Source organism: Gymnodraco acuticeps, unplaced genomic scaffold (assembly GCF_902827175.1).
Source record: "Gymnodraco acuticeps unplaced genomic scaffold, fGymAcu1.1, whole genome shotgun sequence".
Lineage (NCBI taxonomy): Eukaryota > Metazoa > Chordata > Actinopteri > Perciformes > Bathydraconidae > Gymnodraco > Gymnodraco acuticeps.
In genome coordinates this window covers 166,202-189,898 of record NW_022991168.1, presented here as the reverse complement: position 1 = coordinate 189,898, position 23,697 = coordinate 166,202, and the positions used below count along the sequence as shown (strand labels likewise).

General features: G+C 46.3%; 1 protein-coding gene across 1 annotated transcript; it reads left to right on the top strand.

Moving 5' to 3' along the window:
- Window positions 1-629: 629 nt before the first annotated feature.
- rsf1a (remodeling and spacing factor 1a) lies at window positions 630-23,697 on the top strand. The gene is given in 39 exon segments (XM_034237634.1): window positions 630-803; window positions 805-877; window positions 3,087-3,169; window positions 3,171-3,186; window positions 4,124-4,136; window positions 4,472-4,589; window positions 4,651-4,770; window positions 4,772-4,857; window positions 5,270-5,394; window positions 5,832-5,924; window positions 6,025-6,167; window positions 6,169-6,243; window positions 6,245-6,344; window positions 6,347-6,397; window positions 6,400-6,531; window positions 6,534-6,729; window positions 6,803-6,873; window positions 6,928-7,115; window positions 7,117-7,155; window positions 7,157-7,249; window positions 7,251-7,342; window positions 7,717-7,726; window positions 7,728-7,856; window positions 7,858-7,956; window positions 8,034-8,108; window positions 8,143-8,276; window positions 8,394-9,630; window positions 10,218-10,322; window positions 14,403-14,481; window positions 14,985-15,034; window positions 15,297-15,403; window positions 15,499-15,563; window positions 17,427-17,601; window positions 17,692-17,809; window positions 17,811-17,919; window positions 18,267-18,464; window positions 20,459-20,557; window positions 20,560-20,726; window positions 20,728-23,697. Coding segments are annotated over 39 exon segments (5,523 nt in total). The 3' UTR covers window positions 21,214-23,697.

Genomic DNA, 23,697 nt, shown 5'->3' with positions numbered 1-23,697 from the left:
CAGAGGTTCTCAATAGTAGTTTATTATTTTACAGTCGATGCCCCTTTCAAGACCGAAAATATGACTTTAATGCATGTGTTTGAACCATACAGTCTGGTTTGAACTAAAACTTGACCATCCCTACAATAATAAAAACGATGGAATTTACTTTAGTTAAATTAGTCGCAAGCAATACATGATGTCCAGGGTTACCGCATAGGTGCGCCGCATATTTTTTTAAACAAAAATATTAAAGGCAAATCCAGAGAAAACGTATAATTTCAACTTTCAGAATATTTTAAAATAATAATTTATTAATATTTAATACATATTTTAGATTTTAAAAATAGCAATCTTCAAAGCATAAAACAGTTTGGGGAATAAAAGACATCGCGATCATTTAAACAATTGAAAACACTGTGAGAAAACACGGTTTTATGGGAGTCAACAAAGGATGACACTAAACATATTGAAACAACACTCTCTAACCGTCTCTGACACATTAAAATGATTTTGAAATAGTGTGAGAAACCTTGTGTAAGTTCTATCTTGTTAAGTTTTCTGTTATACCGAATCCAGAACAAGGCGGTAATTTGAAAATCCTAACCGGAAGCAGCATGCTACCGTGTTGTCCCGCTTGATCCCGGTAGATGCCGCTTCACCCCCTCCATCATTTTCATTCGCACACAGTCGCATCCCAGCAGCGCCCTCCCCTCCTGTTTCTCTCCGCCTGGAAAGATGCTGCTCCGGTGCTTGCTGAAGAAGCTCCGGCCCGCCCGGCCGCTTGCCCGAGCTTCGCGGAGGTCTGTTCGTTCCTGGAGCGGTTACGGAGCAGTGCTGGACCTGCCCGAGATGACTTTCCCGCAGATGGAGAGGTATCTGCGGGACACAACGACAGGTAGAGATCGGTGGTGGGGCGGAAGTAGTGGTAGAAAGCTGCGACACTTGAAACTGAAGGAGAAGGGGTCCACCACCATCACCACCGTGATGAGGAGGATGTGGAAAATGTAGATTAGTGCCCCCCGGCAGGGCACCATTAGATCAGCGAGCAGCCACGCTCTGTGGCACCTCTTTGGCCGGGTCAGACTCCGTTTTCCTCGAAAGAGAACCAGTTTTTGTCCAAGTTTCTGAGTAAATATTGAGACAACGCAGACTGCTAACACACAAGCTAACCCAATCCACATCCCAAACACTCAGGGCTATGTTGGTGCTACAGTCAGGGATACAGGCGGGAGTAAAACAGTTTTGCTAGCTATCCCCGTGGTAAAAAGTCAAGTGGACAGAGTCAAGTGACAGAACGTCGATAATGTTGTGTATTGATCAGTGAACGCTGGACGGTGTGGGAGCCATGATGCAGCCACTGCCTAGTGACACCACCACAGACACAGCTAGCTGCGGAGGGTTGTCAGGTGGTTATTTCCCCCCCGGCCTTGCCCCACAGGCAGTCGGACTGGACGTCATTATTGTGCTGGTGGTGATACTATTCTCTTGGATCTGTCTTTTAGACGGCTGCCAGAACTGAGCCACAGCTGAACACAGGGAATGTTATTTTTTGAGGCATTGGTAGAGAGGCTGTCAAGTGTGCGCATGCGCAATGGTGACTGGCTACTGGCTAACTAGTTAGCATCGATGAGTTCGTCAACTGTTAGCCAAAGTACAACAGAGCCCTTCAGTTAACTGAGGACGTGATTGAGGATAAGACGGAGATGCCTGAGGCGGTAGGTTGTGATGTTTGTGTCTCTACAAACCGTGTTAGCCCTCACAGCGGGACAGTTTTCAGTTACCGTTAGTTATGTTGCTTAATGTAAGCCCTCACTTTCCATAACGTTACAGCATAAAGTCAGACATAGTTGCTAACATTCTTTAGTGAGCTACAATGATCACATTGCATTCTAAACTCTGGTCTGATTAACTGCGTTTTCTCCTGACACTGAATTGTTGTCTTTTTTTTAGCCTAGAAAACAGAGAACTGACATTTCCTGTAAATCCATGGTATCCTAACAGCCTCACACAGACCACACAGTGAGGTGTTGATGCAATGCTCCGAGGCTGTGATTTTAGTTATTGACCTGGTAATAAATGCCAGTTGTTTACAGTATCATGACAACAATAACCAGGACATGCATAATGACACAACTATTTCTTTTCATCTTGAAAAAAATATATTGCAGAATAGCTAAAATAAATAATGAAGACAAATGAATGGGGGTCTTCTAAAATGAAATGTCACTTAAGTACAATCCCCCAAATCTCCTGCAGAAGTAGAGAGTACTTTAAAGCGATGAGGTTCATGTTAATGTCAGGCTTTTTCTTTAGGCATTCATCTTATCAATAAATCATTCCCCAGGAACAAATGTTTCTAATAAAATATATTTTTGAATCTGCCAAAATGTAAAATAAATCATTTGAATTGGCATTATTTAAAGAGTAGGGAGAAAGGGAAGGAATTATAACCTTTTTTCGGAAGTGGGACAAATGACCCTGATGGGTTGATACTTGGACAATTATCATTTTATAAACAATTACAAACTATTTGCATTTATTTAACAACAGTGTGACATGGCAGAGTGATAAATGGTTTACCTGGAAATTGAACATTTAGCTGTGAGATCCTGTGCACAGTAAACCTTTGTTGACCCAGCATCACACTCATGAGCCACCAGCTATATAAATGATACTTTAATGCACAAAAAGTAAATAAGACAGTGTCAGTGCAGAGAAAACATGTCTGTTTGTAATGCTATCTCAACGCTTTATAAAGCACTGAAAACTGTGCTGATAAGCGCTCAAATATACAGTACGACGTAAGGGCTTTAGTCTGTAAGAACACCCGCTGTCATGATAGGAATCATACAGAGTCAAATTCCTTTTTATCCAGTCATCACTGGATTACTGTTCCCAAAAACTGCTGAAAGAAATCAAAATAAAAAATTGTGTACTGTTCAATCTGTGTTACAAATCTGATTTTCATCATAAGAAGTATTTAGAATCTGGAACCCACGTTAAAGATTAAATCACTTCTCTTTTGTTATGAACTTGGTTGTTTTACATACCTCATAAAAGAAATGCACAGTACTATGTTTTCTAATCATCCTGTGTGTTTCCAGTTCCTAAACCCCTGGTGGAGCTCCACGTGAAGCTGCTCAGAAAACTGGGGAGGTCTGTGACCACTGACCGCTGGGAGAAATACTCTGGCTAAGGTGTGTGGTGTGTGTGTGTGTGTGTGTGTGTGTGTGTGTGTGTGTGTGTGTGTGTGTGTGTTGTGTGGTGTGTGTGTGTGTAGTGTGTGTGTGTTTGTGGTGTGTGTGTGTGTGTGTGTGTGTGGGTGATGTGTGTGTGTGTGTTGTGTGTGGTGTGTGGTGTGTGTGTGTGTGTGGTTGTGTCGTGTGTGTGTGTGTGTGTGTGTGTGTGTGTGTGTGTGTGTGTGTGTGTGTGTGTGTGTGTGTGTGGTGTGTGTGTGTGTGTGTGTGTGTGTGTGGTGTGTGTGTGTGTGTGTGTGTGTGGTGTGTGTGTTGTGTGTGAATGAGTGTGTGTGTGTGTGTGTGTGTGTGTGTGTGTGTTGTGTGTGTGTGTGTGGTGTGTGTGTTGTGTGGTGGTGTGTGTGTTGTGTGTGTGTGTGTGTGTGTGTGTGTGTGTGTGTGTGGTGTGTGTGTGTGTGTGTGGTGTGTTGTGTGGTGTGTGTGTTGTGGGTTTAGCTTTACAACTCCACTTGACATGATTAAACAGGTTCAGCCATCAGTGAGGGAGCTGTCTCCGGAGGGTGCTTGCTGCATCTTAAAGGGATAGCTGAGATGTTTTGAAGTGGGGTTGAATGATCTAAATATCCTCAGTCAGAGATTAGCTAGAGTAACATGCGACCCGAACGACCCCAGTTTGTAGAAGCAGACAGGAATACCAGCCCAGAAGATAAGAAATGTTGTGCTTTTCACACCGTTCCCCTTGCCTTCAGATGTCCCTTTTGGACATATTTCTTTATTAGCGGTTAATCAAATGACAATCAAAATAAGACTAAATTGTCTCTTCTAAGTAAATATATCTGGAGTTTTCTCACCAACAAACTACTCACTTTCACTTCAGCTCATAAACTTGCCCTTGAAAAGAAACACAAATTGTAGAACCCTGTACCCTGTCTGCTTCACCAAAGAGGAGATCAACATGTACTGTATGTAATACAAACACCCCCACTTCAAAACATCTAAACGATCCCTCTCAAGTTTCCTTACCTGTGACCACAGCCTACAACTAAAGTAGTTTGTGTAGGAAGGATAGAGTGTTTGTTTGTGGAGATGAATGCAGTTATTATAGCAAGATAAATATGTGTATTTGTACAGAAAAACTGTGTGCAAGTAAATTGAACATCCACCTAACTGTAGAGCTTGCTGCAGTGGTCAACAGATGGAGACTTGAGAGATGAAAACAGATCCTGTGTTCCGTACTGACCGGCATATCCTAAACCGGTGTGTTCCTGTAGGTGTGCCAGGAGGCCTGACAGCACCTGGGCCTGGGAGCTGGAACAGAAGGGCTACCAGGAGTTGTCCATGGAGTGCAAGTCCATGCATCCTAAAAGTAGACATGCCCGTTTTTAGTCAATGCAACAAGTGTTACTAAAAGTCTAAAACATCTGCAGTCAATGAACAACACATTGATGTCCTCCACCTTCTCCTCCATCAGTATCTCTGCGAGTGTCAGTTTGATGACAACCTGAAGTTCAAGATGGCGATCAATGAGGAGGACCCAGAGAAGATGCGCCTCCAGCCAATAGGCCGGGACCAGCAGGGCCTGATGTACTGGCCTGCAGCTGGACCCTGAGCAGAACATCCGCCTGTACACGGAGGAGCAGGACGACCTGGACGGCTCCACCTGGAAGTGCATCGTCAGGTATCACTGTCTCACATGTCTCAGGCTGCACGCACAGCTATACTTTTCGCAATTATAAAAAAATCAAAAACTATATCTAAACATCTATTTACAAATTCTCCCTCAACTTGTGCAGTAATACCCAGGTCTCATCCAGTCGTGCGCTCAACTCACTTGGTTCACAAGTTACTTCAAACAAACTTCCACATAAACTCTTTTTGATTCTTTGAGAGAAAGACAGAGTTGAGTAATTGATGTAAGATGTGTTATTTTGGAGTGACGTCCAAAGTTGCTGAAGTAATCTGCACTGTTGTATGAACGATTCCTTTAAGGCCATCTTAAAGCCGTCTCCTCACACTGTGCAGCGTCATGTCACATCCTGCTGCCCTGTTGTTATCGGGTTTGAGCCGCTTGTCCAAACTGTGTTCTTCAGGAACCGCACTGACCTGGCGGAGGCTTTGGAGCTGCTAAAGGGCCAGGTTGAACCCAAACAAGTCAGGAACCAGGACCAGAACCAGAACCTGGATAGGAGCGCCAGCCCCACACAGACAGGTGCAGGTGAATGGAGTTTAGATCATAGGAGTGAATATATAAAGTTGTTGTTTAAACCAAAAGGGTTTTCTCCTCTTCTCCGTGTTGAGATGTTCGTGTGTGTATACAGCAGTCAAGAGTTCAAAGTTCAATTAATGTGTGTCTGCCATTTTATTCAGGTGAACAAAATGACATATTGTTTTCCTTGGCCCGTGCTACACCCTTTTACAGAGTTTCCCGACATTTGTGGCAGTAGTTTCTTTCATAATCCTGCTGACAAACACATGACCTCCTCCAATGACTGAAATCACATTTAGGCAGGGAATACTGATCTAATCCAAAGGCGAAGAAAAAGGGAACTCAGAACAACTTCTCTCTTTTAAAGGCCAAAGATAAAAGAAATGCCAAAAGAAAGTCAAATATAACACTTTATACACTGTGTGTGTGTGTGTGGGACAATTCAGGGGGTGAGGCTGTTGGAGGCACCAAGACCCCAGAGGAACACACTGACAGTGGGGGGGGTGACCTTGTAAAGGCAGAGGAACACCGAACAGAAGGTACCTGGATCACATATATCTGTTAACCCCCCTGTATGCTTTGTTTCAGGAGGAATAGAACATTGTCTTTAATGGTTTCACTCTGTCCCTCTGCGTGCAGTGATACAGCTGGAGCACACCCAGCCGGGGAACACTGAGGTGAAGGAAGAGAAGACAGAACACATATCATCACCTGTCTTTGACAACCGCGTGAGCACCATAACCACCGTCATCAAATCAGAATCCAGGGACACTGACAATCCAAAAAAATGCTGTGTCGGTTGTCATGGCACCAGGTGCGACTGTGACAAAGCAGGAAGTGAACAAGGAGGAGGAAAGTGGAGCGGGCTGTGGTCACTCGCAGCGAGCAGGCCAAGATTACCACTGAAGAAGAGGGAGTGAAGCTGGCGGAGAGCTTCAGTAACCACCTGAAGAACAGCAGCAAGCAGCATCATCGTTGTGCAACCCCTCCGTCATCCAGGCCAAGGCCCCCCCCCCTCGCAGCAGCTCCTGGTCACTGCATCAAGTCAAGAACTGAGCAACGGAAGGGCCCCTCTGCCCCCGCCCCACAAAGAGGGTCACAATGGAGTCATTGGGGTCATAGGTCAGGTCGGCGTTATAGGTCATGTAGAGTCATCCGCAGCCCGCTGGAGCGCCATAGAGCCACCGGGGCTGAGCAGCAGGAACTAAACGGGCCCAGTTTAGACCAGCGGGGGGGGGAAGACAGGGAGGTGAGCCGGCAGTCAGTGCTGGTGAGGAAGGGGGCTGCTGAGGGGGAGACGATGACAGGAGCAGCAGCAGCCAGCGCATCCTCCTGCCTCCTGCAGCCATGACACGCAGACAACCTATGAACCAGCCGCTGCCATCCCTGAAATGTGTTCCTCTGCCTGACGCTGCAGGGAGCCCCTCCTCACTGCCCTGCCCTCAGAGGACCCTCAGGGACACACTGCAGAGGACCCAGGGTCAACAAGTAACTGAGGAGCAGCAACACAGGGAGAGGAAGGCTGGACACAGCAGTGAGGAGAGGGGAGGAGGGGGGGGAGTGTGTCTGGATGCCCTGTGGAAGAAGGAGGAAGTAAAGATGACCAGGAAGATAAAAGCACTTTGGCAAAGGTGGAGGCAGAACCAGAGAGCATCTCTCCAACTCTTAGAAAAGTTGACCAGGAGGAGAAAAAGGAGCAGCAGGGGAGGGGGGGTCAATTGTGGGACCCAGGTCAGGGTGAAGGACACTGGGCTTGCATCAGGGGAGAGGCAGGGGTCCCCTGGAGGAAGCCTCCTCTGAGCTCCAGAAAGAAGGAATCAGGCTGAAGATCAAGATCCCCCCCCATCGCAGGAGCAAGCTAAGGGGGGAAAGGGGGAAAGGAGGGGCAGAAAGAGAGGGGGGAGGAGGAGGTGCAAGATGAAGGGAGGATGCTCAGGAGATCCTCCAGGATCTGCAGGTACGTGTTGAATACCCTCCATAAAGGTGTGGGGTTGATTAGAGGGGTGGTTCCGACCTGATGAATACCCATTTCTTGTCTGTTTTAGAGAGCTATACATATAATTACAGCTTAACCTAACTTGTCTTTAAATGGAAGAACAGGCGTACACAAAAGTCTGTGTGTTGCAGTATCTATGAAGTTGTCCTCGTGTGCCCCACCCCACTGACAGCGGATTACATGGTGTTGCTTTCCTCTGATATAGCACATTGCGCTCACTAGCGATCCCTTTTCTAAATCTCCAGAATGAACTTGTTGCTTGTTTTTTCGTATCAGATACAACTATGTTTGATTTTGACAATAAATTCAGTCCATCTCTACTTTTCTTCTTGAAGATCATCTGCTTTTGCCAAACTGCAGGCCAAGCTCCAAGGCTTCTGAGAGCCAGAGAAAGAAACCTAAAGAAACACAGGCACCTCTCTAACAGAATGAGGAGGAAGGGGGGGAGGAGGAGGAGGAGGAGGAGGAGGAAGAGTGAAGAGGAGCATGAAGAGGAGCAGAGCTTAACGACAAAGAAAGAGGGAAAAAAGGAACCTGTTGGGCAAATAAGAAACGACGGGTAATTATTTTCATGTGTTTTGTGAGAAATGAACATCAACTTGGGTTTTCTTTGCTCGGTTTTCATTTGTTGAACTATCTCTCTCATGTTCAGGGTAAGCGGAGGCACCGGCGCCCCCGCTGGTCCAACATCCGTGTTAAGAGACGCAAACTGAACGAGGAAGAGGAGGTGGAGGGACCGAGGGAGGAAACGAGGAGAGGAGGTGGAGGACCGAGGGAGGAAACGAGGAGAGGGGGAGAGTGAAGAAGGGAGTGATTCTGAAGAATTGTGTAAATCAGAGGAGCTTCCCAGTGAGGACGCCTGCAGTCACTGCGGACTGCCCAACCACCCGAACTGGTGAGGGGGGTCCTCAGAGACTCAGAGGGGGGTCTCAGAGTCTCAGAGGGGGTCACAGAGTCTCAGAGGGGTCTCAGAGTCTCAGAGGGGTCTCAGAGTCTCAGAGGGGTCTCAGAGTCCTCAGAGGGGGGTCACAGAGTCTCAGAGGGGGTCTCAGAGTCTCAGAGGGGTCACAGAGTCTCAGAGGGGAGTCTCAGAGGGGGGTCACAGAGTCTCAAAGGGAGTCTCAGAGGGGGTCACAGAGTCCCAAAGGGAGTCTCAGAGGGGGTCACAGAGTCTCAGAGGGGGTCACAGAGGGGGTCACAGAGTCTCAGAGGGGGTCACAGAGTCTCAAAGGGAGTCTCAGAGGGGGTCACAAGAGTCTCAGAGGGGAGTCACAGAGGGGGTCACAGAGTCTCTAGAGGGGGTCACAGAGTCTCAAAGGGAGTCTCAGAGGGGGGTCACAGAGTCTCAGAGGGGGTCACAGAGTCTCAAAGGGAGTCTCAGAGGGGGTCACAGAGTCTCAGAGGGAGTCTCAGAGGGGGTCTCAGAGGGGGTCACAGAGTCTCAAAGGGAGTCTCAGAGGGGGTCACAGAGTCTCAAAGGGAGTCTCAGAGGGGGTCACAGAGTCTCAAAGGGAGTCTCAGAGGGGGTCACAGAGTCTCAAAGGGAGTCTCAGAGGGGTCACAGAGTCTCAGAGGGGGTCTCAGAGGGGGTCAGAGTCTCAGAGGGGGTCTCAGAGGGGGTCACAGAGTCTCAAAGGGAGTCTCAGAGGGGGTCACAGAGTCTCAAAGGGAGTCTCAGAGGGGGTCACAGAGTCTCAAAGGAGTCTCAGAGGGGTCACAGAGTCTCAAGGGAGTCTCAGAGGGGGTCACAGAGTCTCAAAGGGAGTCTCAGAGGGGGTCACAGAGGTCAGAGGGGTCACAGAGTCTCAAAGGGAGTCTCAGAGGGGTCACAGAGTCTCAAAGGGAGTCTCAGAGGGGGTCACAGAGTCTCAAAGGGAGTCTCAGAGGGGGTCACAGAGTCTCAAAGGGAGTCTCAGAGGGGGTCACAGAGTCTCAGAGGAGGGTCAGAGTCTCAGAGGGGGTCACAGAGTCTCGAGGGGGTCACAGAGTCTCAAAGGGAGTCTCAGAGGGGGTCACAGAGTCTCAGAGGGGGTCACAGAGTCTCAAAGGGAGTCTCAGAGGGGGTCACAGAGTCTCAAAGGGAGTCTCAGAGGGGTCACAGAGTCTCAGAGGGTGGTCACAGAGTCTCAAAGGGAGTCTCAGAGGGGTCACAGAGTCTCAAAGGGAGTCTCAGAGGGGGTCACAGAGTCTCAGAGGGGGTCACAGAGTCTCAAAGGGAGTCTCAGAGGGGGTCACAGAGTCTCAAAGGGGTGTCTCAGAGGGGGTCCTCAGAGTCACATTAGTGAGGCCCTGTGCTCTGCATAAAGAGAACACGTAGTAAAACGGCATGAAACGATATTTAACACTATAAATACACAAGTTGCCTGGAGTTTGAAATCCCTGTCTATAAAGTAGACCAACATGAAAAGCCTGAAGCATGAAGCAGATCCAGCAAAGGTCACATTGGACAGGCTGTCAACAGAAGGAGTCAGCCATGATGATATGATGATGATGATGATGATGATGATGATGATGATGATGATGATGATGGGTCGTCTCTGCAGACTGATGAAGGGCTGGATCCAGTGTTATTAGGCCGTGTGAAGGCATGGCTGTTTGTTCTTCAACAAAGTGAAATAGAAAAATTGAAATGTATTCAAATCCAATTTGAATCCAATCCACACTCATTTGCTACACATGTCTACAGCACCACACACACAGTGAAATGTAGCCACAGCATTTACCCATCATAGTATTAAGAGTAGTTTATATTGTGGTTTATATCAATGCAAAGAGTTGTCCCTGAAGGATTTTACTGTGTGTATATATATATATATGTGTGTGTGTGTGTCCTCAGATCCTGCTGTGTGACTCCTGTGACAGTGGGTACCACACCGCTTGTCTGCGGCCGCCACTCATGTTGATTCCAGACGGACAGTGGTTCTGTCCACCCTGCCAACATGTAAGCTGTGTGTGTGTGTGTGTGTGTGTGTTTCCATGCTATTATTGATCAGGTTTTGGTGGTATATGAATACCGTGAAAGTATTTAAAGTAGGGCTGTCAGTCGATAAAAATATTTAATCGCGATTAATCGCATGATGTCCATAGTTAATCGCAAATGTTTTATCTGTTCTAAATGTACCTTAGAGGAATATTTTTAAGTTTTTAATACTCTTATGAACATATGGGTGGACAAATATGCTTCATGCAAATCAGACCCGGTTCCAGAACTAAATGACTCAGGGTGCATCTGAGATTAGAGAGGGTGCAGTGTAGGGCTGTGCGATTATGGCAAAAATCATAATCACGATTATTTGGGTCAATAATTGATATCACGATTATTTTGACGATTATTCATTGCTTTAAAACAAATAATATTTTACCAATAAACAAGATCAACAAATATGTTGGAGCGCACTTCCAAAACCATACTAAACATATATTATTAATATGATAAATAAAAATAAATTAGACCAAAATAAATGAAATCAAATATGATGCAGTGCACTGTCACAACCTACTGAAAGCTCCTTAACATATAGCCAACATGTTGGTAAAACATATTCAACATATTCCACTCAGTTAAACGTTGAAGGCTGGCCAACCGTCATGGTCCAGAAGTAACAGGAAATAAATGTTGAACTACAATTTAAGACCAAATAAAAATGTTTAGGCCACCATGGTCACACCATGCTGGTAGGGCTGCTCATGTCATCTCTTAAAGATTGTTCGCAAGAAACACCAGCCTGTTGACATGGTCTGGTTTCAGAGATGAGCGCAGGCAGGTGACAATATTGCCACCTGTACTGAAGACCCTCAGCCACGCCCCGACACATGGGGTGACGCCGGCCAATCACAAAGCTTTGATGCGTTCAAGTGCATTATTCTGGCACAGGAAGATTATGTTACAGGACATTAACGATAAAACAGAATATTGTTGTTCTATTTTTAGACACATCTCGCGATCGACTGGTTGGGCACCCCTGGGCTAGACCATAGGTCTGTTTGTGGTGGCAAAGTAGTCAGCTGAAGCCACATCTCTCTCAACTTCCCCACGGCATTTGTCATATAGTGCAGGCACGCGCAGACCTGCTGAATAATACTACCGAGACGGCATCGCGTAACGCTTGTCCAACGTGTTGACAAGGTTGCGTTAAAGCCCTGGTTGCTAACAGTGCTAACTGGGCACATATCTTTAGCGATGTGAAATGTAATGGCACCTGTAATATCTCTGTGTCTCTGCGAGCTCGTTGCGTAGGCCGTTGCTCTGTACAATGCGTCCAGAATCGATGACTGTGATGATGTGGTGGATGAAGTCGATCGGCATCTGCTTTTTGTTGTATTACCCGCCCGGTCGTATTGCACTTTGTGGTTGTATTCAGATGATTAAAGAGATTGGTTGTGTTAGCGGTGTGGGTGCCAACACAACCTTGGTAACAAATCCTGCACTGTACTTTGTTTTGCTCCACGTCGGACTCCTGAAAGCCAAAGTACTTCCAAATAGTGGAAATAGTTGTACCCTTCTTTTTAACGAGTTGCTGTGCTCTTTGTTCTGATATCTTCGCTCGCGCTGAAACACTCACAACACATGTCACTCCCACGTGGCCGAGTGGGCTTTTAGGGAGGGGCGAAAGCGCACCCAGCAAATAATCGTATTTGTCAATTATGCTGTTTTTCATAATCGTCGCAAACCATAATCGTAATCGCGATTAAAATACGATTAATTGCACAGCCCTAGTGCAGTGGTAAAGTGCTATTTTACAAGTGGGGAGTGGACCTAACACCCTCTAGGAGGGTCCTCGCCTCCTCTAGGGGGGTCCTCGCCTCCTGCTTTTAGGAGGGTCCTCGCCTCCTCTAGGGGGGTCCTCGCCTCCTCTAGGAGGGTCCTCGCCTCCCTCTAGGGGGGTCCGGGGGCAAGCTCCCCCGGGAAGATTTTTATTTTACATATTGAAGTTAAAAGCATCAATCTGGTGCACTTGAGAGCAACATGAAGAGATCTATGGATCTATGTGCTCTTTGCTTGATTCATGCCTTCCCAGTCCCTTATCACGTAGCCTATAAGAGCATTGGCGCCAGTTGTTGTTGTGAAGGCATCTGACGTACTTGAACCGAAATGTCTACAGGCATAGCAGAAGATGGCATCTTTTTCACATGAATATTCCAGCCAGCCTCTGTTTTGAAACCATGAGCTGCAAAATGAGCAGCTCACCCCACTGTACAGGCGAGTTGGGTACTTTTTCAAATATACCCGAGGTCCTCTGGCACTTGCGGGCCGCTGAGGGTTGGTGAAGACGGCTGCCTCCGCCTCCGTGGGCGAGGCGGGCAAAGCCGGCGAGGTCGGGCGGGAGACGTTAGTTTCCACGACAGTGACATAACATTAATGTCCCCATGATCTGAACTGTTATTTCCTGCAGTAGATGCAGTGTTACTGCTGGCGATAAGGGCTGGTTGTTTTTAACCATTTTCTGATGTCCATCACTGACTGCTGTGTAAGGCACCTTGCAGATGACCGAACGCGCAGCGGCACAGGTCACGCGCACCTGACATAATAACGTTACTTTACCGTTTAAATTGACCAAATAAATGCAGCAGACAATGTTATTCAACCACAATTTACCCTTATTTACCCCTGTAGAGCCGGGCCTGATGCAAATGTTTGTTTATTGTCATGGAACAATGACAAATATTCTCCTGAATATTCTCAACACAACAGCCTGGAACCTCTCTCTCGCTCTCGCTCTCGCTCTCGCTCTCGCTCTCGCTCTCGCTCTCGCTCTCGCTCTCGCTCTCGCTCTCGCTCTCGCTCTCGCTCTCGCTCTCGCTCTCGCTCTCGCTCTCGCTCTCGCTATCGCTCTACCTCTCTCTCTCGCTCTCTCTCTCTCTCTCTCTCTCTCTCTCACTCTCTCTCTCTCTCAGACTCTCTCCCTCTCACACTCTCTCCCAACCCTGTGTACTTCTTTGCACTGAGCCACTCGCTTCAAACAGACAAGCCTGTTTACAGTGTTGGCGACATTGCCGCTCCTCTGTCTTCATAGCAGTCAAAGCATGAGGCTGAAGTTCCCACTGTGGGTCACAATAATGCGCTGTGATGTGCAGTCGACACGTTGGATGCGATCCGAATGATCTATATATCCATATCTCTTGCTAGAATCTCCACCATCCAACTAACAACAACAACAACACGTCAAGCCGTTGGGCTCTGAAACTACGGGGCGGGGCCGAGGACAAATACACATGCGTTAATCGCACGTTAAAATAATTAGTGGCGTTAAAAAATGTTTTCGTTAACACGTTAACTTGACAGCCCTATTTAAAAGGCTCCGTCCATAGATACACTCTCCAGCCCGTATTAAGACACGGAGCCTTTTAAACACACTGTCCGGACCCCCATAAGGTTGTGATGTGTCTGCACCAGATATACAGGTGTATATGAAAGTATATGTGTGCAGCTGTGGAATGACAGCAGAGTGCACAGATACACACACACCTGCAAACACCGACCAATCAGAGTGGGCTGTTTTTGGGTGATGTGCTAAAACTTCAAACTGAGGGGAACACTTGTATATTCAGATGCAGAGTATCAGAAAATAACATGTGCTTTGAACATAAAAGCATTTAAAGATGTTCTAGTAAAAACTCAAGTATGTATTTAAGTTTCTGATGATTAGACTAAGAACTGATTGTTCGTTTTGCTTTCATATTGACATAAGGCTGAGGTTTTCCATACAGTGCATACACACATAGTTCATAGACAATACAACACAAGAACTACACTACTAAGCTATATTAGCTCAGCTATGTTGAGATTCATTTAACAAATGACAACAAAGTGCTCAAATATTTCATGCTTTCAAATAAATTAGGAAATATTTTCATCAAATAACCACCAAATCATATTTTCATTTTGAACAGACTTTCAGAAAGTGATCAAAACTCGGTGCTTAGGAACACCTTTCAGTGGTATCAAAGAGTGTCGATGTTCACTAACACACCAGAAGTGTTCCAGCATTTGATTTGTTTTGATTTGTTTCCCTCCCTGCAGAAGCTGCTGTGTGAGAAACTGGAGGAGCATCTGCTGAACCTGGACAGTGCTCTGAAGAAAAGAGAGAGAGCAGAGAGGAGGTACACACACACACACACACACACACACACACACACACACACCACACACACACACACACACACACACACACACACACACACACACACACACACACACACACAGTAGCTACAGTGTAGTTATGTCAATGAGTCTGAAGTACCAGGCTCCTCCAACAATGCAACATAGTATATATAAGACATAAAACAATACAAACAGTGCAAAAAGAAACGGAGTAGAATAAAGTAGTGCAAGATTAGGTTGCAAGACCGATATGCAAGTCTTCATGCAGAAGTAAACTATATACAGTACAGGTCACGAGAATGTAAGAGTACAAAATAAATGCAGGACTCTATATACATGTTAATAGAATAGGATAAACACAAACAGAATGTAAAATGAAATGATATGTAGTTATACGTGTTTAAAGTGAACATGGTGTGTGTGTGTGTGTGTGTGTGTGTTGTGTGTGTGTGTGTGTGTGTGTGTGTGTGTGTGTGTGTGTGTCTCTCCCTGTGTGTCCAGGACGGGAGCGTCTGGTGTACGTGGGGATCAGTGTGGAGAACATCATACCTGTGAGTAATGTCCAGCACGTCATCTTGTCTTCTGTAATGTCCAATATTTGACACTAACATTTAAATATGAAGATTGACTTTGGAGTTGCTAACGTTCAGAATGTGCAGTTATCACAATGAAGCTGGCTATTGAAACTAACACATTATGACAGTCTAATGTCTTAGAACAAACTGACCTGACATGGTGCCCATCTGTTTGATGTCAGATATATACGAGCCCTTATTAAACAGATCAAGATTACAACTTTTCTTGACTGTTCAGGAGGGGGATGAGGTGGAAGAGGAGAAGACCACAAAGAAGAAAGATCCCAAAAAGAGCAAACATCTGGGGAGGAGATCCACCAGAACCAGGAAGCACATCAGCTACAGGTGGGTGTGCCGGCAGCCTGGGGGTTCTGTTGCATTCACTGTCTCACCCAAATATATTGCCACACAAACAAGGTGCTCTGAAATGTGTGTTGCAGGTTTGATGATTTTGATGATGCCATCGATGAGGCTATAGATGAGGACATCAGGGACCTCTGTGGGGGTGAGTGTGAGGGGAGGGGGGAACATGCGGCACATTTCGTGCTGTGATGAGGTTATCTGCAGAATTAGAAACACCGTTTATATGTTAAGATTTTTATTTTAAAAGTTGTATTAATATTCCTACCCTTAGACAGCAGCTCTTAGGAGCATGGTGATGAAGTCATACGTTTTAACTAGGGCTGTCAGTCGATTCAAATATTTAATCGCGATTAATCGCAAATTAATCGCACATTTTTGATCTGTTCTAAATGTACCTTAGAGGAATATTTTTCAAGTTTTTAATACTCTTATCAACATATGAGTGGACAAATATGCTTTATGCTAATGTTTATTATCATTTGAACATTGACAAATATTCTCATGAATATTAAACACAACAACCTCTGAACATTACAAATATTCGCCTCAATTCAACCTGGAACCTCTCTCATACAATACAGGTGTGTGTGTGTGGTTTGTGTGTGTGTGTGTGTGTGTGTGTGTGTGTGTGTGTGTGTGTGTGTGTGGTGTGTCGTGTGTGTGTGTGTGTGTGTGTGTGTGTGTGTTGTGTGTGTGGTGTTGTGTGTTGTGTGTGTGGTGTGTGTGTGTGTGTGTGTGTGTGTGTGTGTGTGTGTGTGTGTGTGTGTGTGTGTGTGTGTGTGTGTGTGTGTGTGTGTGTGTGTGTGTGTGTGTGTGTGTGTGTGTGTGTGTGTGTGTGTGTGTTGTGTGTTGTGTGTGTGTGTGTGTTGTGTGTGTGTGTGTGTGATGGATCGTTGGAGCTATGTGCAACTCAAGGCATATGCTCGAACGGGAGCTGCCTGGGACGCTGCAATCATGTTGCACTATCCGTGCTGAGTGTGCTGACTTCTCGTACAATGTCCCACTGTCTGGCTTCCTGCATAAAGTCAAGTGCTCGGCGCAGTTGTGGTGAAATGTCGCTCCTCTGTTTTCATTTAAACAGCTCCATATCCGTTAGCACAGCTAGCTAGCACCAGATGCTAACAACAACAATGCACGTAAGGTCTCTCTCTCGCTCGCTCGGGCCACACATACACACACCCTCCCGGTCCTCCCAATAGCCAGTCGGTGCCTGCCGGTGAGCGTGGAAGTGTGGTCTGCCACAAGCGGGCGGCAGGGAGCGGGGCTGTCAGGCATCAGCTTTGTAGATGGTATTTTAAACTCGATGCGCTCTGAAACTACGGGGCGGCCGAGGACAACAAATACACATGCGTTAATCGCGTTAAAATAATTAGTGCCGTTAATTATTTTTTGCGTTATTAACGCGTTAACGTGACAGCCCTAGTTTTAACAGAAGCTCGGTTTTATAGTTTCTGCATCTGAACATGATGACATTCAGGAGATGTCTTCCTCCAGACTGCATTAATGATGAGTGTTAGTCAGTCATTACAGTCAACTGGCATAACACCACAGACACACCTTAATGCATGCATCCAGTATTAGACTCCACGTCCTGCTCTCACAGTTAAAACATGCTGGGAGGAGCTGTATGTGTGTGAAGAGCAATTACAGGATGTTTTGAATGTTTGTCCAACATTTTAAAATGGTTTAATAAATCTATATTCCTCATTTAATAAATCCCTATAGTAAGATAAGTAGTAGGTGTTAGAACCTTTTGGTATCTCCCGGTTAGATTTCATAAACCAAAATCCACTCAGTGAACCATTGGACTTCCCATCTCTAAATGTATTCTCTATGTATCTGTTAGGGATGCACGGATAACCCTTTTTTATTGATGATTTCAATTTTTGCCTATTTTCTACTTCAAGGAAATAAAACTGATATTTACACAAACATTGACCTTGCCCATTAAGATGATGGAGAACACATGTAACTATCGGCTCTAACCTGGACTGTTGTGATGTAGGAGCACGGCGGGGTAGAAACCTCACGGCCATCCTATCAGAGGAAGGGAAGGAGAGCCAGCGGCCAATCAGAGGCCAGGCTCACGCTGCCAGGAACAGGAAGAGGCGGAGACTGAACGACCTGGAGAGCGACAGCACGGCAGCTGAGAGTGAAGACGAGTTCATGCTCAGCAACAGGTAACACACACACACACACACACCAAACACACACACACATACTTTCTTCCATTTGTTTGCTTCATGTTTTCTTCCTCTTCCTCCTCAAAGCTCAGAGGAAGAGGAGTTTGGTGCGTCAGGGCCTGATGATGACGAGGAGGAAGATGAAGATGCCGGCAGCGATGTAGGCAGCTTAGACATCGGGTCGCGTTCTAAACGGGCAGGGAGGGGGGGCACCTAAGCCCCGCCCTGGAAAGACCCAGCGGCGGGGCAGGAAGCGGCTCAGACGGCGACGAAGACGCTCCTCAGAGGAAGAGGAGGAGACTGAGGAAGAGATGGGTGAGGCAACACAGAATGGTTTGCATTACAGTTGCAGAGTAGACTGATTGTGTTTAATGAAATCCAAAATAAATATTGTGAGAACACAGCTGTTCCAGCTGATGGAATGAATACTTAAAGGATGGATGGAAAGCCCCTGCAGCTGTGTTCAGGCATATATAAAGCATAACATTCAACCGATAGCTTTTAGAAGTTGTAATAAGGACTGATTCATTTCCCAGAGAATAAAGTTGTTGTACTACCAACAGTATAGTGCCCCCAGATATTCAGTCTACCCTGATGTTCAGCAGAGGAAAGAAGAGTCATTTAGATAAAACACTTGAGTAAGGGTCTTCTCTCCTCTCCAGGCTCTGATCAGTTCAGCGACATGACTGACAGCGACGATGACAAAAATAGGCGGGGCCTGAGGCGGGGCCAGCGTCAGCAGGTAAACTACCGGGAGACGTCCGAGTCCTCCGACGCCTCCCGGGCCTCCGCCAAGAAGGTGGGGGTCCGACCCCGTGGCAGACCTTGCAAGGAGCATCTCTCCAGCGACTACAGCGACGGTCAGTCAGTCCTCACACACTGCATCACACAGTAGTCTAGTTGTCAGCCCATAGAGTCCTGTTACCAGGGCTCTCTACTAACTTTTTTCACCATCCTCCCGGAACCGTCCCGAAATACAATCTAAGCCGTCCCGAAATTAATGTGGACCGTCCCGAATTTAAAATGTTAGTTTTTCTACATTATCATTAGTTAAAATCATTCAAAGTGACCTTTAACATAAATAAAACATTATACAAATCATTAGATGATAATTCATCAACCTTTTTATTTGAGTAAATCATTCAATCACATAAACAAAGGCCAAATATATTTAAACAAACACACAAACGAGAAGATTACTCTAATATTGAATCCAATCAAGTCCCATCCAATTAACAAAACAATCCAACACTCTGTCCTGAAGACAGAACCCAGAGTAACCACTAACCAGGATGACAGTCTGTCAGTCAGGAGACCTTTACGAACGGCCCCGCCCCCTCGCACACAGACGGGAGAGAGAGATCTCGTCTGGATTGGAAAGTCTTATTGTGAAACTAAAACTGCGATATGATGTGTATGTAGCAATAATACATATGACATATATTATTTAAATGTCCCCAGTACCGATAAAAAGTCTGATAATGTCGGAGCTTAACGTTACCACTGTCTTTAATAATTCTGGCCCGGGCCCGTTTAATACCGGGGCTCGGTACCCATCCCTACATGGGGAGAGGCGCATCATATTGCTAAGGACTAAATACGATGGAGGGTTCTCTTCTCAGCCTTATTACCCATAGGGGATGAAGAGGAGTAAGTAAATAAAGAGGCCGGCGCTCCAGGGTCTGGTTCTGCTGTGCGTTTTTGTGATGTAACGGTAAAACATTTCAGAATTCCTCCACGGGATGTCATTGTCATTGTACATCACTCAACCCGCGAAATACACACACTCAGTACTTAGCTAGACCCGCGAATTTGCGGGACAGGAATTTGCGGGCACAGCCAGCTGGGCGGCTGGCTGACAGCCAGCTGGGCGGCTGGCTGTCAGCCAGCGGCACAGCTGTAGCTACGTGTGTGTGTTTCGCGGGTTGCTAAATGTTTTGTGCGTGTGTGTTTATGTTGACAAGGAGGTTTAATAACTGTGTGCTACACAAAACGTGCAGTCGGTTTCATTATCATTGCCGTTTGTAGTAGAGTTAGCAGGGTATTTTTATTTTAACTCTAGTTATTTTTTATCCTCCCAGACAATATTTTTTTCGACGTCCTTAAGCTCGAGCCCTGCCTGTTACCAACCCGAAAATGGGACCCCAAAGTTTTATGTTAGAATGTATAGTATGGTCCCCAGCACAAGTTGCACATGTTGGGTAATTAGCACAAGTTGCATTCATTTGTATATGCAGACAATAGCTAAAAAGTTGCCTGGACCATTTGGACAATTTTGGTTGGGTTTTGGAGGATATTGAGGATGCTGAATGCATTTCTGACATTTTAGGATCAAAAATGGCAGTATGGAATCCCAGAAAACGTATAAATCGACCCAAAGTTCATAAAAATCACCCCACCGTGAATAAAAATATGGCCACTTCCTGCTTAAAACTGAAATGTATTTAATATCCTCAGTAACCTCCAAATTGTGCAAATCGGCCAAACCATCTTTAAGCTATTGGTTGCATATGCTAATTAATGCTAATTAACTAAATGTTTGCTAATTATGCAAATTGCCCAACATATGCAGGCTAGCATCCGGAAGTTTCTATATGCTGGGGACCCTACTCTACATTTCTATCATAAAGCTTTGGGGTACTCACAGTGCTGGCCCGTGGACTTCAGTATTGTGTGGAGATGACCCGGAGAGACCCCCTCGGGCTATAGAGCTAACGGCTACAGTAATGATCAATCTGTGGAGGCTGCTCATGTTCTTCTTCACAGTTCTGCTGTTGGTATTTGTCACAAGGACAAATGGACACCTCATCGGTTTTACTGACGTTTTATTCCTCCCTCGTTCCTTTTGTTTTAGTCACACCGTCTTCCAGAGACTCAGAGGAGGACAATTATGAAGACCTAGATGATGATGACAGGAGACGAAGAGCGAACAAGAGGAGAAGAGAGGAGGAAGACCCCTGAGGAAGAGGACGAGAGGAAGGCCGAGGAGAAACCAGAACGAGGAGGATGAGCGGGAGCGAGGGAGGCGGCTGAAAAAGAAACGGTTAGAGAAGGACAGAGACAAGAGGAAGAGGGTGAAGAGGACGAACAGAGTAGAGGAGGACCTGGAGAAGATGGGTCGGGGGGAGGAGGAGGGAGATCCTGTCCCAGCAGAGACGCAAGCGCCTCGCTCAGATGCTGAAGAAGAGGAGACCTTCTACTGACGAAGAGGAGGATGAGGACGAAGATTCTGAGTCGGAGTCTTCATCAGAGGAGGATCGTCCAGTCCGCAAAAGACTCAACCGCATTGACTCTGATGATGAAGAGGAAGACAGGGAGGAGGAAGAGACGATGAAGAAGTGTTCAGAGGTGGAGAGGAGGACCGACAGTGACACTCAGGAAAAGAGGAGGGGTCGGAGCCTGTCCCCTTCAAACAGACATCGGACCCCCAGGGGCCCAGAGGAGCTGGGGGCCGAGGGTCCTGCTGCACCCAGAGACAGAGCAGAGCCCGGCTGCCACAACGGGCCCTCGCATCAGGAGGGGGAGGGGGAGGAAAAGGAGGAGGGGGAGGAAAAGGAGGAGGGGGAGGGCCAGACATTAAACTCTGTCCAGAACAGTCCGCAGTCATGATGACGTGAACACCGTGTTTGTGGATAAGGCTTTCTGTTTGCTTTTTTAAGTGTCATGCCTTTCACCCACAGACAGCGTGGATCCTGATCCCCCCCCCTCCTGTGCTGCTCCTCCTCCTCGTGGTTGTATTAGAGTGTTAGAGTGCTCTCTCCGTCACACACTGTACTTCAGACTCAGGAGTATGCATTCACACTCATCCTCACCTCTGCTCAGCCGCCTCACAGCCGGACCGGAGCCACTTCCTGTGTCAGCGGCTGCACTTCCTGTGTGTGTCTGGCTGCACTTCCTGTGTGTGTCTGGCTACACTCACACCGCAGGAATCACAGGAGTGTTTGGACTTCATACTAAAGCACTTCATCATTCTCAGAGCACTTGCCGACCCGCAGCCAGAGGAGTCGGTGTCACCGTAACTCTTCGGAGGCTCCTCTCTTACCTCCAGACGATCCCACCACGCAGATACTTCTGCTTTGATTTCTCTAGGTTTTCAAATGTATGTTGGGTAGTTGTTACATGCACACTCCTAAATATGATTTCCTTCAGATCATGTAAAGAGCAGCGGGGGGGGCACCATGACTGCAGTTGGAATTAGGAACTGGTTACAGGTCATGTATGTCATGAGGAGCAGGGCTTTGTGAGAGTGGGAATGATAGTGGAATATGAATGTCCATTAGCCACAGGAGCTCAGAGGGACTATTGTCTGTACACATGTTGCTCTTCCCGTCTGTAAACTATCTGCTGGTTGGATCCTACTGGAGGTCAGTTGGAACATCATGAAGCAAATGCTGTGGAGCTTTTAAATGCAACTGCAGTACTCATTATTTGCTGGGACTGATGAGGGGTCAAACTGAAGCCCCCCGCCCCACATCAAAGCTTCAGCAACACTTGCGGTGCGTTCAGGTGCTCCTTGTCAACTGGGAAAGTCAAAATGCATTCTGCAGAGGTGAGCTCAGTGCTGACTCTCTGAGGAGCTGCTGAACGCTTTTAGTTGTTCTTTGCATTAGCTTGAACTGAATAGTTTTAAATTGTCAGCCAATTAGGTATTTTATTCTATTTAATGTGATTTTATAGAAAAAACAAATAGTTAGTTGCAGCCCAGGTTCATATTTTCCTATATCTTCCATCACTTAGTTGTGTACAGTTTGCTACAGTTTGCTACAGGTGGCTAACGGGATGAAGGTTATACTAACACAAAGATGGAATGACAAATAAGGAATAACACAGTAAATGAATTGGTAACCTCTGGCAGGAGCCATAGGGAGAGAGTAGATCCCAGAGAGAGTAGATCCCAGAGAGAGATGGCGTCACCTTAACGTCAACAACTCAACACAACGTTGACAACATGAATTTAGATCATTGTATCCTCCTCTGCATGTCCAGCAGCATTTGATCTGATTCTCACGCAGAACTACTTCAGAGATCACTCATGGTTTTAAATCTACTTGTTATCCAACGTCTGCTCCCTCAAATGTCTTAAAAAAGCACATATCTACTGCAGGGAAATCCAAAATGCTTGTGGGGACACCTGAACCCCCCTAGCAGGATGATTCAAGGACCTCCGTATTTATAAAATCCTGCGTACGGCCATGGTTCAGGGTGTAAATGATGGATGCTCCATTCAATGACTTCCCTTTACTCAAGTTGACCAGGATCACCTGAACGTGCATCAATAAGCTGCCCCTGCCCCCCACAGTCTGATACTGTTGGCTCACAGCTGAAGTGTTGCTTCACCCTCCTCTCTCTGCTGGTCCCAGGTCTGCTGTACAGACTCTGCCTTGTACGCTGTAAGATAATAGATGTCTGTTCTCTTAGTCCTGTTGTAAAAGATAGTGTTATATTTTCTATATGAAGGAGAGGAGGTGTGTGGGGGTGTCGCTGCTTTGCTCCTGTTCACTCTGCAGAACACTGCTCACCTTCATGTGGAGTCACACATCTGATTTTATACCTGAGACACCATATTGATATAGCAAGCATATTGTAGATTTTTGATAACTAATCATCTGTGATGTGGATATAATGACCTAGTGGGTAAAGACAAATAATACAACATAGAAAATCAGCCTGTAATGCAGCCTTTCAAATCAGGAAAGTACGTTAATTACAATATTAGGATTTTAAAGATTCCAAATGTATTCTCATGATATCTGAATGATATCCATAAACTGCCCAGACATATTTAGAGGTTTCCTCTGGTGTTCCAGTGGAGGTGTGTTGACGGAGGGTCCCTGCCAAGCAGAATGGAACATTCCGTCACAGTCACATGATAGTCGTCCAGCTCTGACAGCCTCTGACCTGCTGAGATTAGTGACTTCCTGCAGAGGGCAGACTTGGTGTCAGTACAAAGGTTTAGTTGAGCTGAAAACAGATGATGTCCAAACTGTGAGAACAGATATCGAGCTCTAAAGTCACTCCCACTGCTGCCACATTCTTTAAGGCGAGACACCCCAGGTGAATAGGGTAATTTTTTTAACTTAAAGGTATCAGCTA